The 20,117-nt window shown below is 37.8% G+C and overlaps 1 protein-coding gene across 1 annotated transcript in view; it reads left to right on the plus strand.

The window, feature by feature from the left end:
* Positions 1-18,003, plus strand: part of pcdh15b (protocadherin-related 15b) — a 215,654-nt gene extending 197,651 nt beyond the window's left edge. The window contains exons 30-37 of the mRNA XM_016513238.1: positions 1,859-2,077; positions 3,171-3,179; positions 4,780-4,890; positions 12,013-12,034; positions 13,262-13,300; positions 13,554-13,627; positions 14,454-14,583; positions 17,391-18,003. Coding sequence (XP_016368724.1) covers positions 1,859-2,077; positions 3,171-3,179; positions 4,780-4,890; positions 12,013-12,034; positions 13,262-13,300; positions 13,554-13,627; positions 14,454-14,583; positions 17,391-17,963 — 1,177 coding nt within the window. The 3' untranslated portion in view covers positions 17,964-18,003. The remainder of the gene's footprint in view (positions 1-1,858; positions 2,078-3,170; positions 3,180-4,779; positions 4,891-12,012; positions 12,035-13,261; positions 13,301-13,553; positions 13,628-14,453; positions 14,584-17,390) is intronic.
* Positions 18,004-20,117: the final 2,114 nt, after the last annotated feature.

The raw sequence follows: 20,117 nt of genomic DNA on the forward strand, positions 1-20,117 counted from the left end.
CCGCGGTGCAGCTTTCTCCCTCGTGACGGGCATTGTTGCAGGCACCTGGTCTGACGGCTTGGGCTCTACTTCCGGGGCGATCCTCCGCTCAGTCGCTCGACATTGCGCTGGCTCGTAGATCGCGGCAGGAATTGGCTCTCCGTCATCAGTGGACTCGGGCTTTAGCTCTGCACAGTGGGGAGATGGTGGGCTGGGCTCTGGGTCCGGAGTGGATCTGGCGAGATCATTCCAGCAGGAGGAGGTATTCGGGGCGAAGAAGAGCATCCATCCAGGGAACACAACGGAAAAAAAAGATACTGGGAAAAACGAGAAAACAAACGGAGGGGAAAACACGGAGGTAACTGTTTTTGGGTCAGGTCTTCTGTCACGTTACGCTGTTGAAGAAGCACAGGAGGCACGAGTAAACGAGAACTGTCTTTAATAAAGGAAACTCAGGAGATAATCCACAATAGGAGCTTGAGCCAACACATGTAGAGAACGAGTAGACCTGACAAACACAAACTGAACAGATTTGGACTTTTATACAGGGGATGACTGGGGAACACAGGTGACATCAATGGAACGTAATCAAACTAAACGAGGACCGGAGCATGACCAAACTGTGTCCCAAAATTGTGTCTGTCATTGCTATAGATAGAAATATGAGTCACTTTTACCAGCAAAATTTTATGCATGTTGGATTTCTTGGGTTGTTTTCGGCTAAACGCCAGCTTGCACTGATGTCTAATTTATTCAGTATTTGTTTTGTGTCCATGAGGTTCCACAATTAAAAACATAAATAAGTAAATAATATCAATTACCTTTCATTTGTAAAGTATTTAATTCACTGAATGCCAAAAAAAGATCAACATGGTCATTCAGTGTATTTTTTATTTTACACTCAATTTCCTGCATACACAATTATACACACAATTAGCGTTGTATAACATTTCTCATAGCATTATTTAAGATACCACTCACCCCTAGCCATTAGTTAGTTTGTTATTCATAGTGTATTTTTTGTTTACCCATTTTTCGCCCAAGCAGCACAATAAAGCTGATGAAGTGTGTTTATGTTTTAGACATTTTTTCATAAAAATGAGACTTGTGGTTAAATCCGTAGCCAGATTGTCTGCTTTGTCACAGTAATTAGCCTGCTCAGGCAGCATGGTTTCTAATGCTTGTACAAGCAAATTGTGAATTGTAGGCTGTTGAATGTGCTTTCAAACTCTTTACTTCTAATATAGTCAACATTCAGTCTTTTTTTACCTTCATTTATATAGCACTTTATACAATACAGATTGTGTCAAAGCAGCATTACAGTGTTAAACAGAAAAAAAGATGTGCTGATAATGCAAGAGGACAATAGAAAACAGTCAGTTTTTCAGTTAAAGTCAGTTCATTGTTGATTCAGTGATGTCAAGTCAACAATGTTGCCAGAAATTGTGTCCCCAACTAAGCAAGCCAAAAGCGACAATGGCAAGGAACCAAAACTCCATCGGTGACAGAAAAGGAGAAAAAAACCTTGAGAGAAACCAGGCTCAGTCAGGGGCTGTTTCTCCTCTGGACAGACGATTCAGTCTTTTGTTTTATTTAACTGTCAGCAGGGTGAATGGTACATAAAAATTGTGCTTTTATAGTAGCCAATGTAACTATAAGATCAACACATTACATTTACATTATGCTAAAAAGTCAGATGACCCATTTTACACTTTATTATAAAAGTTTGGCTCATGAATTTTAATTACATTCGCTCAGTTTTTCACCGATTACCTGGAAGGTGAGATCTTTATTGCCAGATTTATGTGGCTTGCACTGCAGAACTAGTCGAATAGCATATGCAAGGCCACATATGTGACTGTTCCTGTGGTTTTTACAGGTTTTTAGATGGGAAGTTATTGGACATGAATAAGGAGTTCCAGCCCTATCTAGGTCGCGGAGGACGCATTCTGGAGATCCGCACGCCAGATGTGGTGGAGAGCGTGAAGAAGGCGGTTCAGTCTGTTGGATACACCGAAGGAGCCCTGCTGGCCCTGTCCGTCATCATCATCATGTGCTGTATCCCAGCCATCCTCATCGTCATCATCACGTACCAACAGTGAGTGTCGCCACCATAGTCCAGTGTACCTTAAAGCTTATATGGGTTTGGAGCATTTATTATTAATATTTAGTAGTGTGCGATATTGATAAAAAAATTATATCTTGTTATTTTGGGGATTTTTCCGATCATGATCATTTGCGTGAGTGTGTTTTTGTGCAGGTACCTTGGCTGATTTAGACCTGTCATGGGTAAATAAATATAACACTAAAACTGCCAGTAGGTGGCAGCAAATCCCTGTCTTAATGAGTGACTCATTGAATCAGTCATTCAAATGATTTGTTCAAAACAGCTGATTCATTTAGAAACAAAGCAATCAACTGTCTTTATGAATGGATCAATGAATTATTGACTCAAATGATTTTTTTCCAAAACAGTGTTGCTTTGTGTCCTGCTCTGGCTTTGTTTGGAACTATTTTAGTGGGCAAAACAGAAAAAAAACAGACATAATTGTCTAAAATGTAAATCACTCAGTATTAACCTCTTGTTTGTTGAACTGTTGTATAAAATCAATACAACATTCGTGATCGCGCTCACACAGTGATATGCGGGAAGACAGCATTCTTGCTTGTGTGATATTGCTATACCTTACTCTGGCCTGGGCCATTTAAGGGAAGAGCTTATATAAGGGTTACAAATGTTATGTCATAGTGTTTCTTTCATGCCCTGTGTGGGATGAGGTTGAATCAGTGGAAAGACTACTCAGACTGCATATTTCTCCACTTAGCAACCAAATAAATATATGTAAAGTTCATGTTGAAACATCCTGTTAAGCAGGCAGCTTCCCTCCGCTGGGATTTCAGAGGAACATGCATTCTTTCTTTTCATATTGGTAACACCTGTCTTGTCTTGTGTTTATTCAGCATGAAAGATTATTAATTAAGGCCATGACAGGTAAATATGAGAAACTGTCTGTGGTTAAAGGCCGAGATTTACATGTGGTGCCAGCTAAGCCAGTACCATATGGCAAACGAGAAGATGTGTATATATATATATATATATTGCTGTTATTGATTCTGTATTAAGTCCATGTTGTTATGAGTCATCGTCTAATATACTTGTTTCTTTTCTTTTTACAATACACCAACTTCAGATTCAAAGAGTAAGTATCGTATTGAGACATGCATGTGTAATGATATATTGGTTATATATCTCAACCATTTCCCTCTCTCAAGCATTATTTAATTCAGTGGTTCTCAGATGGTGTGGCTTCAAGGCCCAGATTTTACATTGGTTATCAAATAGCAACCCAACACTACTTAAATAGCTTGTCGTACAAAAGTTAATGATACAACAATGAAAATCAACAATAGTGATATTAACCTTAAAATATAATAATTGACTTGTTTTATAATTTGAGTGTTTGATAAAAGTCTCTTGAATTTTAATGTTTATGCTCTGAACAGCCAATAATTTACAGCACAAAATACATTGTCAGCACTAATGATGTCTTTCCTCGTTGGTAGAATCTTCTTGTATTTTTTGTATACTTTTGTTTGTTTACCTGTCCATGTTGGCATATTCCGAAATATGACTAGCTTCTATCAAGTGACAGATACATTTGAGCCATTTGATTTGACATGCAACCATTGGCGTCAACAACAACAAATATGAGAACAGTTTCCCCCTTTTAGAAATGCCTCTTTATTGTGCACTTGTAACTATGAAAGATGATATGGTTACTTGGATTTCATTATTATTCCATTTTATTCATAGCATTTTTTCTCGCTGTCTGCGACCCACCAGTTGAGAACCACTGATCTAATTTGTTGTATCTGAGAAACTCCAAAATAGCTAAATGTCCAGGGAAAGATAAAGACTTGTTGATTTCCCAGGACCAGAACAAAAGTGCTTAGAACATAACTTATGTAAAGAATAGCTTTTGTTCTCTAAGCTGTCAGATCCCCCAAGGATATAAAGCTGATTCCTACATCCTTGTAAAATCGCACTTTGAAAGAAAAGATCAAAACCGAGTTATTCAAAAACATTAGAAGCGTTTCTTTAAGGACAGCATGCTATAAAATTACAAACTCAAACCACTTCACAGGCACTCATTACATAAACATAACCATCAAACTCTCAACTCTTACCTTACTTAGTATGATGGTTACTTGGATTTCATTATTATTCCATTTTATTTATAGCATTTTTTTCTCGCTGTCTGCGACCCACCAGTTGAGAACCACTGATCTAATTTGTTGTATCTGAGAAACTCCAAAATAACTAAATGTCCAGGGAAAGATAAAGACTTGTTGATTTCCCAGGACCAGAACAAAAGTGCTTAGAACATAACTTATGTAAAGAATAGCTTTTGTTCTCTAAGCTGTCAGATCCCCCAAGGATATAAAGCTGATTCCTACATCCTTGTAAAATCGCACTTTGAAAGAAAAGATCAAAACCGAGTTATTCAAAAACATTAGAAGCGTTTCTTTAAGGACAGCATGCTATAAAATTACAAACTCAAACCACTTCACAGGCACTCATTACATAAACATAACCATCAAACTCTCAACTCTTACCTTACTTAGTATGCTATATATAAAAGAAATTAAATATATGCAATAAAATAACTTATATTTTTCAAAATTCAGTTTCAGTAAAATTTGGTTTTTGATCTATGAGTGCATTTATAATTTATGAATCTTTCATAATATAAGATATTGCTTTTATTTTGCTCCACTTGTTGACTTCATCATCTAAAGACGGCAGGCAGAGTGCGCAAAAGCAGCCAGGATCCAAATGGCGCTACCTACTGGCAAATCCGGAGGTGCTGCCACCAACAATCTGTATGAAGAACTCGGCGACAGCACCATGTAAGTTTTATATATTCTGCACTTTATACTGTACTTGACATTGTCTTCAAGCACTGACTGATGCAGAATATTAGTACGTATTGGGTTTTACAAGTTACAGTTACTTGAAGTAAAATTGCATAAGTTTATTAATGTCTGAACATGAATTAAGTCTATATTTCTAACCGCATTGGCATTTTTTCTTCTTTGTTTAAATCTTAAATCGAACAACATTTTGTAAGTAGTATGACCACAGCAAGAAGTGTGTGGAAAATTAATTCTAAGTGGTTCTAGGTGTAGTATTTCTGTTAATAAGCAGATATGATTTAACTTAACCTGATTTTATTTTATTTAAAAAAATATTTGCTTAGCAAAATTAGGGCTTCTATTCATGGTGTTAAAATTCCACCCAATGACAATAACCTCCTTTTGTGACAGTCCTTTCCATTTATTCTTGTACCTGTGTCAGGTTTTTTGACACATTAGGGGTAATGCAAAATTACAGGCCTTCCCTAAAAAGATTGCAAGTTTGATCCCAGGTTGAGGTGATTACCAAACTCTTTTGTGACAATGCACAGCTTCCCGCCCTGTTCAGTGTCTCCATGGTCATCATTTCATAGCATGAAAAAATGTTTGGAGTATCAAAACTCCACTATTATCAGGATTTGATCTAATGATCATCTAACCCGAACATCTAATCCACTATTTGTGAACCCCCATGACATATAGTAGCCATGACAATTAACAAGTTTTTTGTTTAAATTTAAATTGCAACATTGCCAAGATACAACCTGAATTTCTATGTGGCTCATATTCAAATTGTGTGTTACATCCCAATGGATTTGGTATATCAAAAAGTGTTTTGTTGTTGTTTTTTGCAAACTGTTTTGACCCCAAAACTGTCCTGATAGAAGACAATTCATCTTCTATGAATCTGCCAAATTTCATTACGTTTTACCATACAATTCTAGGGCCTTCCATATACTCCCAGTGGGGAGGAAGGATAAATAAATAAATAAATAAATTCCTAGACTGCTTTGGTGCATAGTACCTAATTAGTTTATGTGAGTATTTTCTACCCTCTTCCCGACCCTTAAAATTAAACTAGCGTATTTTCCACTGCAATTTTGATCTTATTATGATGATCATTACCAACAGGAATGTTTTTTTTTTGTTTTTTTTTTAATAAAATAAAATAATAGTGTCTGCCCTACTTCTATCGTCCTAATCATGACTGAACAGGCCAAGTTTTTCAACATTTAAGTTTAAATGTGGACAGTAATATGGACAAGTTTATTGTGCTAATGGTTGTGATTATACATCTTAATAAAAAAAAATCAAGTAAAGTTTTTCATTATTAGACCCCTTAGACTGATTTCTCTGGAATGGTTGTGTCTAATGTTAGGACAGGCACTTACACATTAACCTTTATTGCACTTATCTGCTTTTTTATACATCTTGCCAATTTCACTCATAATTTGTCTTTTTCTCCTGTCTCTCTTTCTCATTTCTTGGATATCAGATCCAAGTAAGTAGGCAGTCAACTGTGTATCATCTAGTAGACAACTACCCAAGTAATTTCAAGTAGACCGTATACTGTAAGTAAGGTATAGTTGTATTTGTGATGGATTCTCAGAAAGATGTTAAATATCCTTTCCTTCCAATTGCCTAGCACTGTTATCAGTTGCCTTGCTCTTGATCAGTATTGATATTAGCTAGGAACTGTGTTAGCAGCGCTCAGTGAAAACGTCTTGTTTTGGGTGTTTGTCTTGGATTTGGTTAGCTCTTTGTTCTTAGTACAGTAGTCAATCCAAGCAGGTGCTATTTGTAGTTGGCTTCCCTCCTACTTCCCTGTCGATCTTGCTTTTCACATCCTCTGTTAAGTCGATCTTTGTCTCTTTTTGCGGTTATGCTGAAAGCAGGACTAAGATGTGTGTTCTGAAGGACGGCGATCGTCAGCGTCTCATTAGTTCATTTGCCTCCCGTGCCATCACTGCTCACAAGCTGTCCACTGCTAATGGAGTCCTGCTCAACAACTTGCCTAAGTCGGAAAGCAACATTACCTTTCTTTCAGACGAGAACCCTCTTACTACAACCAACCCTCTGTACCATGATGACGGCACCCTCAGCAGCCCTGAGCACCAAAATCAGAGGTATCACCTGGGCACATATTCACCCAATTTGAGAGGTCTAAGAAGGTCCATCCTGCGCTTCCCATCTGCAGGCTCAGGACACGCTTGGACTTTACCCTCTAGGTTACACAAGTGGGAGAACAATGATGCCCTACGGACTAGGATGATGGTGATGGATCCAGATCAGTGGGAGCTGCAGCTGCTGAAGTCCGACCTTAAGGACAGTAAGGAGATGATTGATGGGTTTGATGGGCTTGTGGACGAAGATCCAGAGCCCAAATTGACAGTAAAAGAGCAGGCACGGCAGTTTGAGCAGCAGGCCTTTCAGGACTCTCGTGGGTCACTCTCTTCTGAAATTATTCTCTCTGTTTTCGAGACGTCTTCAGTCATGGGATATAACAGCAGACCCCCAGCAATAATAATTACCCAGAGTGACGGAACACCTCCACCCAGTCACAAGCCCCGCCAAAGATTGTCCCCAAACCACAAGTGTCTGTTGAACCAGAGGCTGGTGTGTCAGAGGCGGAGCCTGTACAAGAAATATCATCACCAGAACCCAATCCAAACATGAACTCACTAGTGGAGGAGCTGGAGAAACGCTTTCCTTCTCAGTCCACTATCCTGTGACACTCTCTTTGTCCATGTTGCTTTTAGAGGCGGTTCACACAGGATGCATTCTAGCATTACAGAATTTTGCCAGAGCGCAGCAGAACTAACAATAGACAAGGCATTCCCGTTGCTCAAACAGTAGAGCAGGGGTGTCAAACTCAATTCCTGGAGGGCCGGAGCCCTGCAGAGTTTTGTTCCAACCCTGCTCCAGCACACGTACCATGTAGTTTTTAAATAAACCTGAAGGACTTGATTAGTTGGATCAGGTGTGTAGGGTTGAATCTAATAGGGTTGAATCTAAACTCTGCAGTGCTCCGGCCCTCCAGGAATTGAGTTTGACACCCCTGCAGTAGAGTATGGCGCTAGCAACACCAGCACAAGAATGTGTCCTGTGTGAACGGCCCCTTAGACTATCAATACATTTTTGTCATCTTTTTGTCTCATCATTGTGTTTTGTTTTACTGTGTAACAAAATCAAGTGTTTTGTATTTTTAATCAGTTTTGCAAGAGTGTTTTATTATTTAGTTGAGTTAAACCATTCATACAGGCATTTTATTTTATTCCTTCAAACTCTTTTAGTACACAAAACACTTACTTACTCATAGAAATTATCCTATTCATATGCCCTAATGTTGGGCTGTATGTTACAGTCACTGGATGGGATAAATGTCCTCTATAAAGCTTTTCTCTGAGGTACACTGCACGCGCTCACCTCTCATTTTTCTTTCTTTTCTTATTTCTCACTTTTTTGTTAATTGTGTTAGCATAGCCTCTGTGACCACATTTACACTGTCTACCAGTTTTCATCAATATCTGGCACAGGACATTTTTTAATTCAGACTGAATTAAAAAATGGATACATATCAAAATATCAGATCTGTGCATTAGGTCTCACAGCCTTTGTGACACTAGATGCATGGAGAGTGCCATGTAGCTCAAATACAGTCAAGCCATTGCCTTGATTTTACATGAAAGAGGGTTGTGAGGAAATACTTTTTTTAATGCATAAGGCAAAACGCTGGACATCAAAAAGTGTTGGTCTTCATTGTATGAACCCTGTATCACTACGATCAATTTATTTTTTAAGTACAGCTGTTATAGGTATTTTGTCTCTCTCAGTGAAAGCATTCACTTTGAACTGTTTGTGCTAGATATGCAAATTGTCTGTGCTAGAAAGGACTAGAAAAGCACTGAAGAGAAACAAGTTTGTTCTAATGTTAAATGGCTCTATGGTACGTGACTGTGCACACTTTAGGAGGTTTGAGATGCAACTGAGTCGTCAAGTTGCTTGTAATTACCGGCTAAATCGAGAGAGCTTGTCTGACTGGCAACATGTCCTCCATTTACTCTTTTAAACAGAAACACTGCATTCGATTCAGCGAATGTCCTCCTAATCTCGGCTTTAATTGTTATGATACTTATGGATGGATACTGCACCATTACATCTGATTATTGTCGACTCGCAGCAGTACACATCTATACCATATTGTTTTTGTGCTGTAGCTTATTCAAAAGTGTCTCAATGACCTTTTGAAAATTGATCATGTTCTGTTTCTGTAATGATTGCACCTTCTATTTACAGTGGGCAGCACTGTATTAACATAACTCCGATATTATGGTTAGGGTTTGTTTTAAATCTCTTAACCCTATTAAAGTTCTGCAATAAATTCAGCCCCTTAATACAGACTCCATTCAATCTTTGTTTTGTAGATCACCTCAGTGTTATGTGTGCTATATATTTTGGGCTTTATTAAATTTCTATAAAAAGAAATTTAAGAGTGAAGACAAAAAAATCTCCCATTGATTTACAATGAATGTGCAGGGTTCACAAATCATGTCATTGCAGTATTTGCCATTTGAATTGCCATTTGAATTACTATTCGGTCTTTACAATAAATTTTGGAGTTACGCACTTTTGTGATTTTTCTTTACTTTTTAATATATATATATATATATTAAACCATTAAGAGCTTCTTTTGTGAAGGTGATGAGTTGTGTTAATGCTCAAGTGTGTCACTAAAACCTATGAATATTATTTGTTTATAATTATTTGTAATATTAATGATTAATACATGACTTTATGTATATGTATTTCTATGTTTGAAATCTGAATTTTTAAAGGGCCTTTTTTTTTTTAGAAATTAATTAATAATTAATAGACATAAAAAGACATAATTAAATGATGTTGAAAACAATGGTAGCATTTTTGCTTTCGTAATACCTTCCTTTATATGTTGTCAGTGGTGGTATTGGTTGCCATTCATTTTAACTAACATAAACTTCACGTACAATAGAGCATGCTAGCTAATGGTAAATTATTTTTAATCCTATAATTATTTTGTGTGACCTTGAAGGAATTGAGAAAGATGATCAAATAATTAATATAGCACAGTAGGTTTAATTTAGCTTTGGCAAGTTTCCTTTTTGGGGAAAAAAGATGGAAATGCCACTGCAGTTGTACCTTGACCTTGTTATAACTATATAACATAATTAGCATTTCATTATATATTTTAATTATAATTACATATCATGTAATATATCATATTTCATTCATGGACAGACACATCATTACACCTGCAAACACACTCACATAGAGAGAGAAAAGTCAACAAAATAAAAGTCCCTTGAAAGTTGCATATTATCGTTAGGAGATACATCTTCATTTGAATCACTCATTATGCCCACATCAGGGAAGAATTGCTGTAATTTGCTCTTGCTGATCTGCTTCCTGGAGAGAATTTTAATTTGCCACACTCAGTGAAATGGTCCTGCCACTTAGGAAATGCTGGCCCGTCTCCATATAATCTCTGTATACCCCTAACACATACCTGATAAACTGTAATCAAACCTTGTCAAAGGTTGTCTTTGCGTGCCAAGCATTGTCACACATGATAATGTCTAATGTCATTAGAGGCTTGAGGGTGTTAACGTTCATCTGAGTGATAAACAAACAGTGTGCCACTTGCCCTTGCCGCGAAACAGTGTCTAGTTTTTGTCCTCTATGGGTATGTCATTGTCTTAGTGTCTGCTTTGAATCAGTGGTGTTAACACAGATTCATTATGCGATGAGGCCTTTGAGCTTCACTGCCATTTAAGCCTGTGTTATACTTTCCGCATCCGCGAGTCCACTAGGGTCCGCTATGGTATGCGTGATGTAAAAATCGTCATCGGAGAGTGTGTGCGAAGGCTCTGCGTGGACTTCCGCGTGCCTCCCATTTTTTGTGACCGCACGTACTTGTCCTGTAGTACATGTAGGCTACTGCGCATGCGCAGGCTGTGTGAAGAAGCCCGTTGCTATTCGAACCTGTACAATCCGTCGATAAAACAATATAAAGATGTGCAATAACTCTGGCCAATTGTTTGTTCACATGTTTGTTTATTGTTCAAGCCGATCTACTACGCATATATGGAACACGTCCACGGAGCGGACCATCAGCGTATGCTTTCGGTAGTATAAATACAAGTAGTCCGCGTCCGCGCTGTCCGTGTACGCGTCCGGATTGCTCATGCGGAAAGTATAACACAGGCTTTAGTCCTCACCACGGACCCCTAGACTAATGTCCTCTAAACTAAAATCCCATAATTAATAATAATAACCATAAATAAAAAAAATTATAAATAAAGGAATAATTTGCCCAAAAAGAAATGAAAAAACATGCTGAAAATGTACTCACCATCCAGTATGTAATTGAGTTTGTTTCTTCATTGGAAGCGATTTGGAGAAATTTACCTTTATACCAATGTTTACCAATGGATCCTCTGCAGTGAATGGGTGCCGTCAGAATGAGAGTCCAAACAGCTGATAAAAACATCACAATAATCCAATTAACATATTGTGAAGACAAAAGCTGCGTGTCCTTTATCCATAATATTGTTTTCTCCAGTGAAAAAGTAATCTCGTCTGAATCAGGAGAGAAATATGCAAAGATCAAGCACCATTTACAAGCAAAAACAGTTCTAAACAAATACGTTTTGTGGATTATTGTGATGTTTTTATCAGCTGTTTGCACTCTCATTCTGACGGCACCCATTCACTGCAGAGGATCCATTGGTGAGCAAGTTTTTGGGTGAATTATACTCACAGAAAGTTTTGTTTCCCATATCAGACTACTGTATATCTGCATCTTTATCAACACACACACACGCTCAGTTCTTCACAGTTCTACATTATTTGTCAGAGTTTGTGGCAACCTTGCAAAAACCTAATAGACATTGTCTTCAAAACGTCATCTCAAGGAAACGCTGTCTCATCTCATGCTTTTAAATCTGCTAAACATTTAAAGACTTTGTCACATCTGACAGTCCAGTTTGAGATAAAGAAATAAAACACTTTCTGCATATGAAATAGCAAGGTTTTATTGTAATGATCTTACTTTATTTCCGTGCTGTTATCTCTTCACAGGAGAGGCTACGGGCATCAGGAGGTATGTATTTTTATTCTTTGGAATTGCATTGTTTGAATGATGTCTCATCTTGAGATAGTTTTATTGGCAATCATTTTTATCAGTTGATGATATTTGATAGGGAAAGTGATGAGAAAGGAAATAAGTATTTGTCAAGATCCCATTTTTAAAATTGCTGAAGGCTAGATCTGTCAGTTTGGAGATTGACTTGCTGATAACATTTCTCAAATATTTTTGTTCTTAGGAAGTTAGATTTTATGAGTTCCAAAGTGTTTAAATAAAGCAATAAGCACAGCACTCTGAGTGGCTTATTGCTTTTATAAAACAGTAGCAACAGCAATATGATCAATAAATAGTTTCATTAAAATACAGTTCATTTTAAACGGCTCTCTGGAATCCTTGATTCTAATTGGTCAATCATAGAATACTGTGGTTAAGTATTTTTTATATTGCCATTAAAATATATAATTAACAGTTGTTCCATGTTTTTTGCATAGCTGTGAAACAGTATTTAATGTCAATTTATTTATTTGCTAATCAGGTGTAATTTGTGCAGTCAGATAATTACCACTAAATCAACCCCTTTAGAGTAATACAAGGCAGTATTTTGTGACAATGACTGTACAAGCAACATAGTAACTTGCCACATTATAGAATGTGCTCACAGCTATGCATTTATTTGAAACTTTGCTTCAAAGCAGCTTATCTAATTAAAATTTGGATTAAGAACTATCCATTAGTAAACTAAAACTTTTGAATGCTCTACGATAGAATTAAAATTTTTTTTTTTATGGAAAAACATTCATATTAGATTAAAAAAATTCTTCTCTGAAAACTCTGTACTATACAGTGGGGTCCTAAAGTCTGACAACACTAGTTTGCAGTTTTTCTAACTGACTAGCTTTTTTCCACACTAATTGATTTATCAGTGTTAACTTGCTTGAAAAGCTGGATTAAAAATGAACAAGATTTATCAGAATGTGTTCGCTGAAATTAAATCTGATCTTTTGTTCAAAGATGGTCTCAATTGTTTCTTTGATGCATTTTTCAAAGCCCTAAAACTTTATTTCCAGGTTTAACTTCAGATTTTATTTTCAGTTGCTGATTTTCAGTGTAATCACAGACTTGTGGATCCAACTGTATTTATTTTATATCTTCTATTATTCACTTTCACATAGATTAAAACATTTTATATTCCTCTTTTTTTCTCTTTGTTTCTGCACTGTTTCTCTGCTGAATGCTGTGCAGCAACAGCAGTTGCTTCGGCCCTCTCTCTTGAGACCAGAGGTAGAGAATCTCAACTTTTATACTCGCAGCAACTTTCTTCTTTTGAGCTGAACATGCTGTAGTACATATTTTAATGAACATGAATGTTTAGGCACAATACTATTTTTTTTTATGGCCACATAGCTTTGAAATGAATAAATACAGAAATTTATTTCCCCCCCCCTGAAATGGGCAGTACTTTCATTTGATTTCCCCAAGGATTTTGCCTAAAACAGTGCGCTCTTTGCATTATAACTCTTTGTTCTGCTCACAGGAACTCTCTATGGAGTCTGGTATCGACCCGGGACAGGACTATTATACACAGGATTACTATAATTATGACCATGGGTGAGTGTGCATTCATTGGTCGAAATGTGCAGCTGGCCCAAATCAAATTGGTCAGATATGTGTTGGACCTGCTGCATTTAATCATTTTGTAAGATTTCTAGGACTATTTTATGTGGTTTTCAGATGATGAATCTTGTCATTTTTCTCTAAACATTGTGGGCCACCTGTTTGTCTCTTTTTGAATGTAATAGCAGTAATTATTTACTGATGCTTGTGCAAGGTGAGCTGTCCATATGGGACCCAATTGGCAGGAAAAAAATAGAAATAGGTATTATAAATCAATGGACCCCTGAGGGAAGTGGTGGTAATTGCAGACTATCAAAGCTATTTGAGCAAAACTGAATGCTGGCCAAGTTTTCTTACTGTCTTATACAGTAAGTCATACAAATGTGATCAGTAGCAGTCCCCTGCTGTATACCACATTGGTCTTCAGTGTATCCATCTATTCTCAATAAATCCAAATGAAAACCTCCATGGCTACAAGCTAGTGAGGATCAATATAATCAGCCTGTTTCCTGTTAAATTGGCCGCCTAAGTTGCATTTGGATTCAGACAGCCTGCTGCTCCCCAAGAATACTCAAAGTTCTTAATGAAGGTCTGTTTTGACCTTGTCTTGACCACAGTGTTATGAAGAGGTTCTGTTGCTTAATCTTACTTATTGGATTTGCCTTTTATTTCTCTGTCCCAGAACATTCATAAAGTTTTAGTTTTGATTTAGGGGACAGTAGGGACAAAGTTTTTGCTCATTTATTCATAAATGTTTGCATTGGTATGTGTGTGGGTGTGTTTGAGGTATATGCAATAATCCTGTATACTTGTCTTTTAGCTATGACTTGCCTCAGTATGGGAGTCGTCGGAAGTTGATCTCTCCAGCAGGGATGTATGATGAATATGGAGAGGTGATCATGGAAGATGACGGCAGCTACTACTACAGTCCACACGAATCCGAGGGAGAGGTATCACATTTTAATTATTTCTGTTTTCTTAGTTTAACCCAATACAACATGCAGTATTTTTTAATAAAGTCAGTTTTATATCTAGAGCAAGGATGGGCAATTCCGGTCCTGGAGGGTTCAGGATTCTCTTTCCTGCAGAGTTTTGCTCCATCCATAACTGGAAATTACAGGTAGGTGTGTTTGATTGTGGATGAAGCTAAACTCTGCAGGACAGTAGCCCTCCAGGACCAAAACCTGCCAATCCCTGATTTATGTCATCATTCCCTCTTCTATCATGTTTTGATTTTTACTGTCACCACCCATGTAATGATATATGATGCAAAATGTCCAGTAATCATTGACTTCACTTTGAAAGGTCAGCAGCCAATGGGGTTAAAGTTAAAATTGTTTGAACTTCAACCATCATGTTAATGCATTTGCATTTAACATGGTACTGGGGGTAAGGTTGTACCATGAGTGACACTTCTCTCAATGCATTGGGGAATGCTGACATGAGTCATGTGAAGTCACAAAGATGATGGGTGATCTGAATTGTTGATTAGATATTCTGAATGATAAAAATCCTGGACTAATATCAATGTAATAGGTTGCGAGGCAAGGCAGAAGGCCAGCTCCCCCTCCAGGCAAGGCTCCACCACGAAGGCCCCCTAGACTAGCTTTTGGAGACCAACCTCCAAGGCTTGAGCAACACCTGCCTGGACCAGTTGAAGGCATTACACACCCTTACAGCTCAAAGGCTGAAACTACACTCAAAGCATCTATAAAACTTGGCCAAATGTTCGACAAAAGATCTGGCCCAGTTCCAGCTCCATTCCACCTTCCATGGAAGAACAACAGAATATTTCCAATTGTAGTTCCTGAGGAGAAAGGAGGAAGTACTGATGACCCCAAAGCAATCACGATGCAACATTCAAACAGTGTGGAGAGTGGCATGGTCATTGATGGCAGCTATTTCCAGACTAAAGAAGCCATGCCTTCAGCAAAGACAAGACTTGGCAAAGTTTTAAGTCAGATGAACATCTTTAAAACATTGCAGACTCAGAAGAACTCTCTGAGTAGCATTAGTGGGACTGTAGATCATGGAGGTAATAGAAGTGTCCCAGTCTCTTGGTCACTGAGTGAGTCAGAGAGGGAATCACAGAGAATCCCTGGTGATAGTGTGGAAAGTCAGCAAGAAAGAGGTAGGAGCAGGGAAGACATCGTTCAACAGTCTTACACTGGAAGTTCCATGTCATTCACTCCTTATCATACATACAGACTCCAAGAGGGCACACATATGAGTAGTTTAGACTCTGATGATGATCAAGAACAGAGTCCTGTTGATTCAGACAGGGAGAGCCAAACAAAAACTCAGCTAGATGACACTGAAACAGAGTCAAAGACAGAATCAGATTCAGAACAAGACACGGAGACTGAGAAAGAAACCGAGACAGAACAAGAGTCAGACACCGAGAGAACATCGGAGACAGAGAACGAGTCAAGCTCAGAGGAAGGTAGCAGTGGAAAAGAAAGTGTCAACTCGGAGGATAGTGGAACAGTATCATCTGTCAGATCTTCTCGGTCCAGACACAGCAGCACAGCATCCCAGAAATCAGTAACCTCCACCTACAAGAGAAGGAGCAGCAGATCATCTTCAGAACCTGCAACTACATCCACCCACATGAAAGCATTAGAAGAGACCATCCTGAAGGAGGATGAGGACAATCAGGAAGAAAATGGGCAGATGGGAGAAGGCCGAAGTAAGGATCCAAGCTCTAGGTCTAAAAGCAGTAATTCTCTGGAGAGTAGACGTGATTTGAATTCCCACAGCATGAGCAGATTCTCTATGACAAGCAGTAGTGTAACTAAGGCTTTAGAGATCGACAAACTCTCTCCTATAGATGAGAATGAAGAAAGGGAAATGTCTCCAGAGAGAGGTGGTAGCCCGGGTGATAGTTCAAGCTCTTCGGCTGGAGCAAGAAACCTTGAAGTAGACGGGGAGGATGAGGAGTCTAATTCAGACGCAATTGAGACCGTCGGTGCCTCCTGAGTTATATTCCGATATGTTCAGTAAGACTGGCCATTGCCGTAATTTCTTGTGTTGAACTTTTTATTGGCCTTTTGAATGTCTTCATCTGGTTGGAGTTCTTCTTGTTTTCTTCTCGCTGAGCACAATTGGCATTTCTCCTTAACCTTTGCTGAATAACATGCATGCTATTTCATTGGTGGTCTTACCTTTAGAGGTCACCCTTCAAAAGTTTAGGTCAGCAATTAATGATCAGATCAAAATTAGGTTAGTTTGTGTTGTTTTCAAAAAATCCTGTAATCCAATGGCATTTGGTCCATGCGCACATTACTTTTAATGAGCTCATGAAGGGACATTAAGTGTGTGTTTGGTTGTTTTGCTTTTTAATGTCAAGCAGTGGTGGTCCGGGAGGGAATCTTCTGTATTCATCAAACCTGCTTTATTTATAGTATTCTCTTGAAATTATCTTGATAATTAACACGTTATAATAATCTTTCTGATAACCAAACCAATATTTGTCAATATATGAAAAAATGGAACAAATCACGCAGTGTCATCTACAAACATTTATGAATGAATAGAGAGCCCCGCCATACAAATAGCAAAACACAAATCTTTTTACATTATATGCATCTTTTATGCACACTATTAAGAAATCTGTAAAAGCAACAGTTAATTTCATATATTTAGTTGTGCATTTTTGAGAAGACTTTCCTCCTCGGACAGAACACCACTGTTGCGTGCTGTTTAAAATGAAAGTCTGTTATTAAGTAGTCATCTTACACTTGTTTTCTTTTTTCAGTATGGTAGAAAAAAGAGGATCAAGCTTATTGTAGACCGTGAATACGAGACCAGTTCAACTGGAGAAGAAAGTGCACCTGAATCACACAGGAACCGCCTATCTAATGTGAACAGCCACAGCAACATTAATGGTAGCATATACTTGGCTCAGAACGGCTCAATAATCCGGACACGACGGGTTGTGCACACCAACAACATCAAGCTCAACTCTCCAGTACGACTGGGAAAGCACTTTAAGAAACTGGATAAACTTGCTGTTACACATGAAGAGCGAATTCCTTTAAACAGCCCCGTAATCACAGGCGCCTCAGTAGGTGAACAGAACCTCACAACCAGGCCTTCCAGTGGGTCCCTGGCCTCCAGCACTACAGGCCCAGACAGTATAGCTTCAAAATCAAACGTGGCGAAAGGAGGGGGTGAAAGAATACAAAATGGTGATGAACAAGAGACCACAGTGGACAATCAGGAAATGAGGGACCCTTTAGGATCACATAGTGACCGCACCCAGTCAGATGAGGAGGAGCTCTGGATGGGGCCTTGGAATAACCTGCACATACCAATGACAAAACTGTGACTTCTGACATGCAGATGCTCTATTGTCTTAAAGAATAATGAAATTGCACTTTCATTCAGTATTATATTTGCTTTTTCGTGGCCCTAAACAATGAGCTTCTCAATGATTGTTGCATTCATAAGTACCTTATAAATCAAACACATGTTTCTGGCCCATTGATTGGTGCTCATCCTTTTTTTTTGGAATTTGTTAAAGATGTATTGTATGCTTTCATAAATATTTTTCGTGCTTTTTATAGTTTAAAAGGCTAAATCAAGTGTCTGCTGAAGTGTATTTTTGGTAAATGGGTCATCAATGAAAATAATTGTGATGAATCTAATGTGGACTTATGCACCATACATTTGCTTAATGCCATAGTCATTTGAATGGACTTGCACCAGAGTTGAAAGTGCAATATTTTTGTGCTTTTTTATACCAAGTTATATCAAAACAGAATTATTCAGTATGTGGACACATTCTGTTACAGATACTTGCCAAACTGAATTGAACAACTTTTATATCAAATTTGGCTGGGAAATTACTCCCAAAAGATCATTTAAAGTCATTGTTGTTGTGTAAAGCATCAAACAGACATTACAAAAAGTAGCTTCAGCAAGAAATATTTTGTTTGATAAAATTGATTACATATACTCTTGGACCATGAGGGTGAGTAAATGATGGCACAATTGTCATTTTTGGGTGGGTGAACTCTTTAATTAAATAATCGATGCAGTTTTAATTGTGGTGGGCAAAACATATAATGTAATGCAGTGCAATGTTGATTGATGCACACATACATTTCTCAGTAGCCTGTTGTATCATATTTGATATATTTTTTACATGAAAAAAAAGAAAGAAAAACTGTATGGACAATCAAGTCGCTTCAGTCCAGTAAATGTTAATCTTGAAGTATTAATAACAATATAGAAGTTATTCTTACATTTACTTTATAAAAAATATCATTAGATTTCACAGAAAAAACACGTATGTACCAAGACCTGAGGGTGGACGTTTCTAGAATTATACAAACAGGCCTTTTACTTGCTAAAAAAAAAAGTCTCAACAGATGACAGAAGGCATGTAGCAGATTATGTTATTAATTTTATTATTATTACTATGGAAATATGAAATTATTTCTTTAATGAAATGATACTCTAAATAATAAACTAAAACTGCCAGTAGGTTGTGGTAAATGTCTTAATGATTGTCATCGAGTCATTTATTCGTTCATTTGATTCGTTCAAATGGCTGATTCATTCAGGAGTGAAGTAAATGGTTCTTTATGAATGATTCATCATTAGGCTTGTTCGACTTGAAGCGGATCATCACCACCAGATCGATCTGCGATCAAAGTACCGCGAGAGCGATTAGAGAGCAGACGGCTCCTTATGCTTTTGAATCGCTCTCGCGGTACTTTGATGTCATACACCGATCGTTCTATGTGGATGAATCTGATGATGTAAACTTATTTTGTCAATAATCTTCAATCAGAGCAGATCTGACTACCTACATCAAGAACACTGATAGTAAGAAGAAAGTATTACAAGACAATATTTCATCTGAGCAAGTAGCGCATCTGCTGCCAAAATAGCCAGACCATATTACATGATATGTAAAATCTGGTTTGATGTACTAGCAGTATAATCCTCTATAATGGAAAACTAGAAATGAAAAATCGTCCATGTGTCTATGATAAAACTCTGATAAGAATTAACCAATACCCAAAGTCAGTTCACTTGCTGGTCATCTTGGCAAAATTACACACTTCATCTTTAATGGCAGAAGTAGAGTAAGGCTTGACTACATCTATACTGATTCAATCCAAGGCATTTTAGTAGTCAGGATATTACATAAACATTGGATTTGCACATCTGCCAAACTACATTTTAGTGTTGTTGTTGTGCCAGGCTGGTCAGACCGTTCAAACAAACAGATTGCGTTTCTGTTTAGTGCTGCTAGCTAGGGGCACAGAAATTACACACTTCACCTTTAAAGGCAGAAGCAGAGAAACACCAAAACTTGAATGCACAGGGGTCACGAGAGAGGGAGACAAAGACTCCCATGAACACACTTGACTTCCATCCCTGAAATTGCCTCTGCTACCACTGTGACCTTAACCTCTCACTCTTCAATTTCCTGTCAAATTAGTTTCATCAGATGGTGCCTTAAAAACAA

This window comes from Sinocyclocheilus rhinocerous, unplaced genomic scaffold, assembly GCF_001515625.1.
Source record: "Sinocyclocheilus rhinocerous isolate Xijiao unplaced genomic scaffold, SAMN03320098_v1.1 scaffold24, whole genome shotgun sequence".
NCBI classification, from domain to species: domain Eukaryota; kingdom Metazoa; phylum Chordata; class Actinopteri; order Cypriniformes; family Cyprinidae; genus Sinocyclocheilus; species Sinocyclocheilus rhinocerous.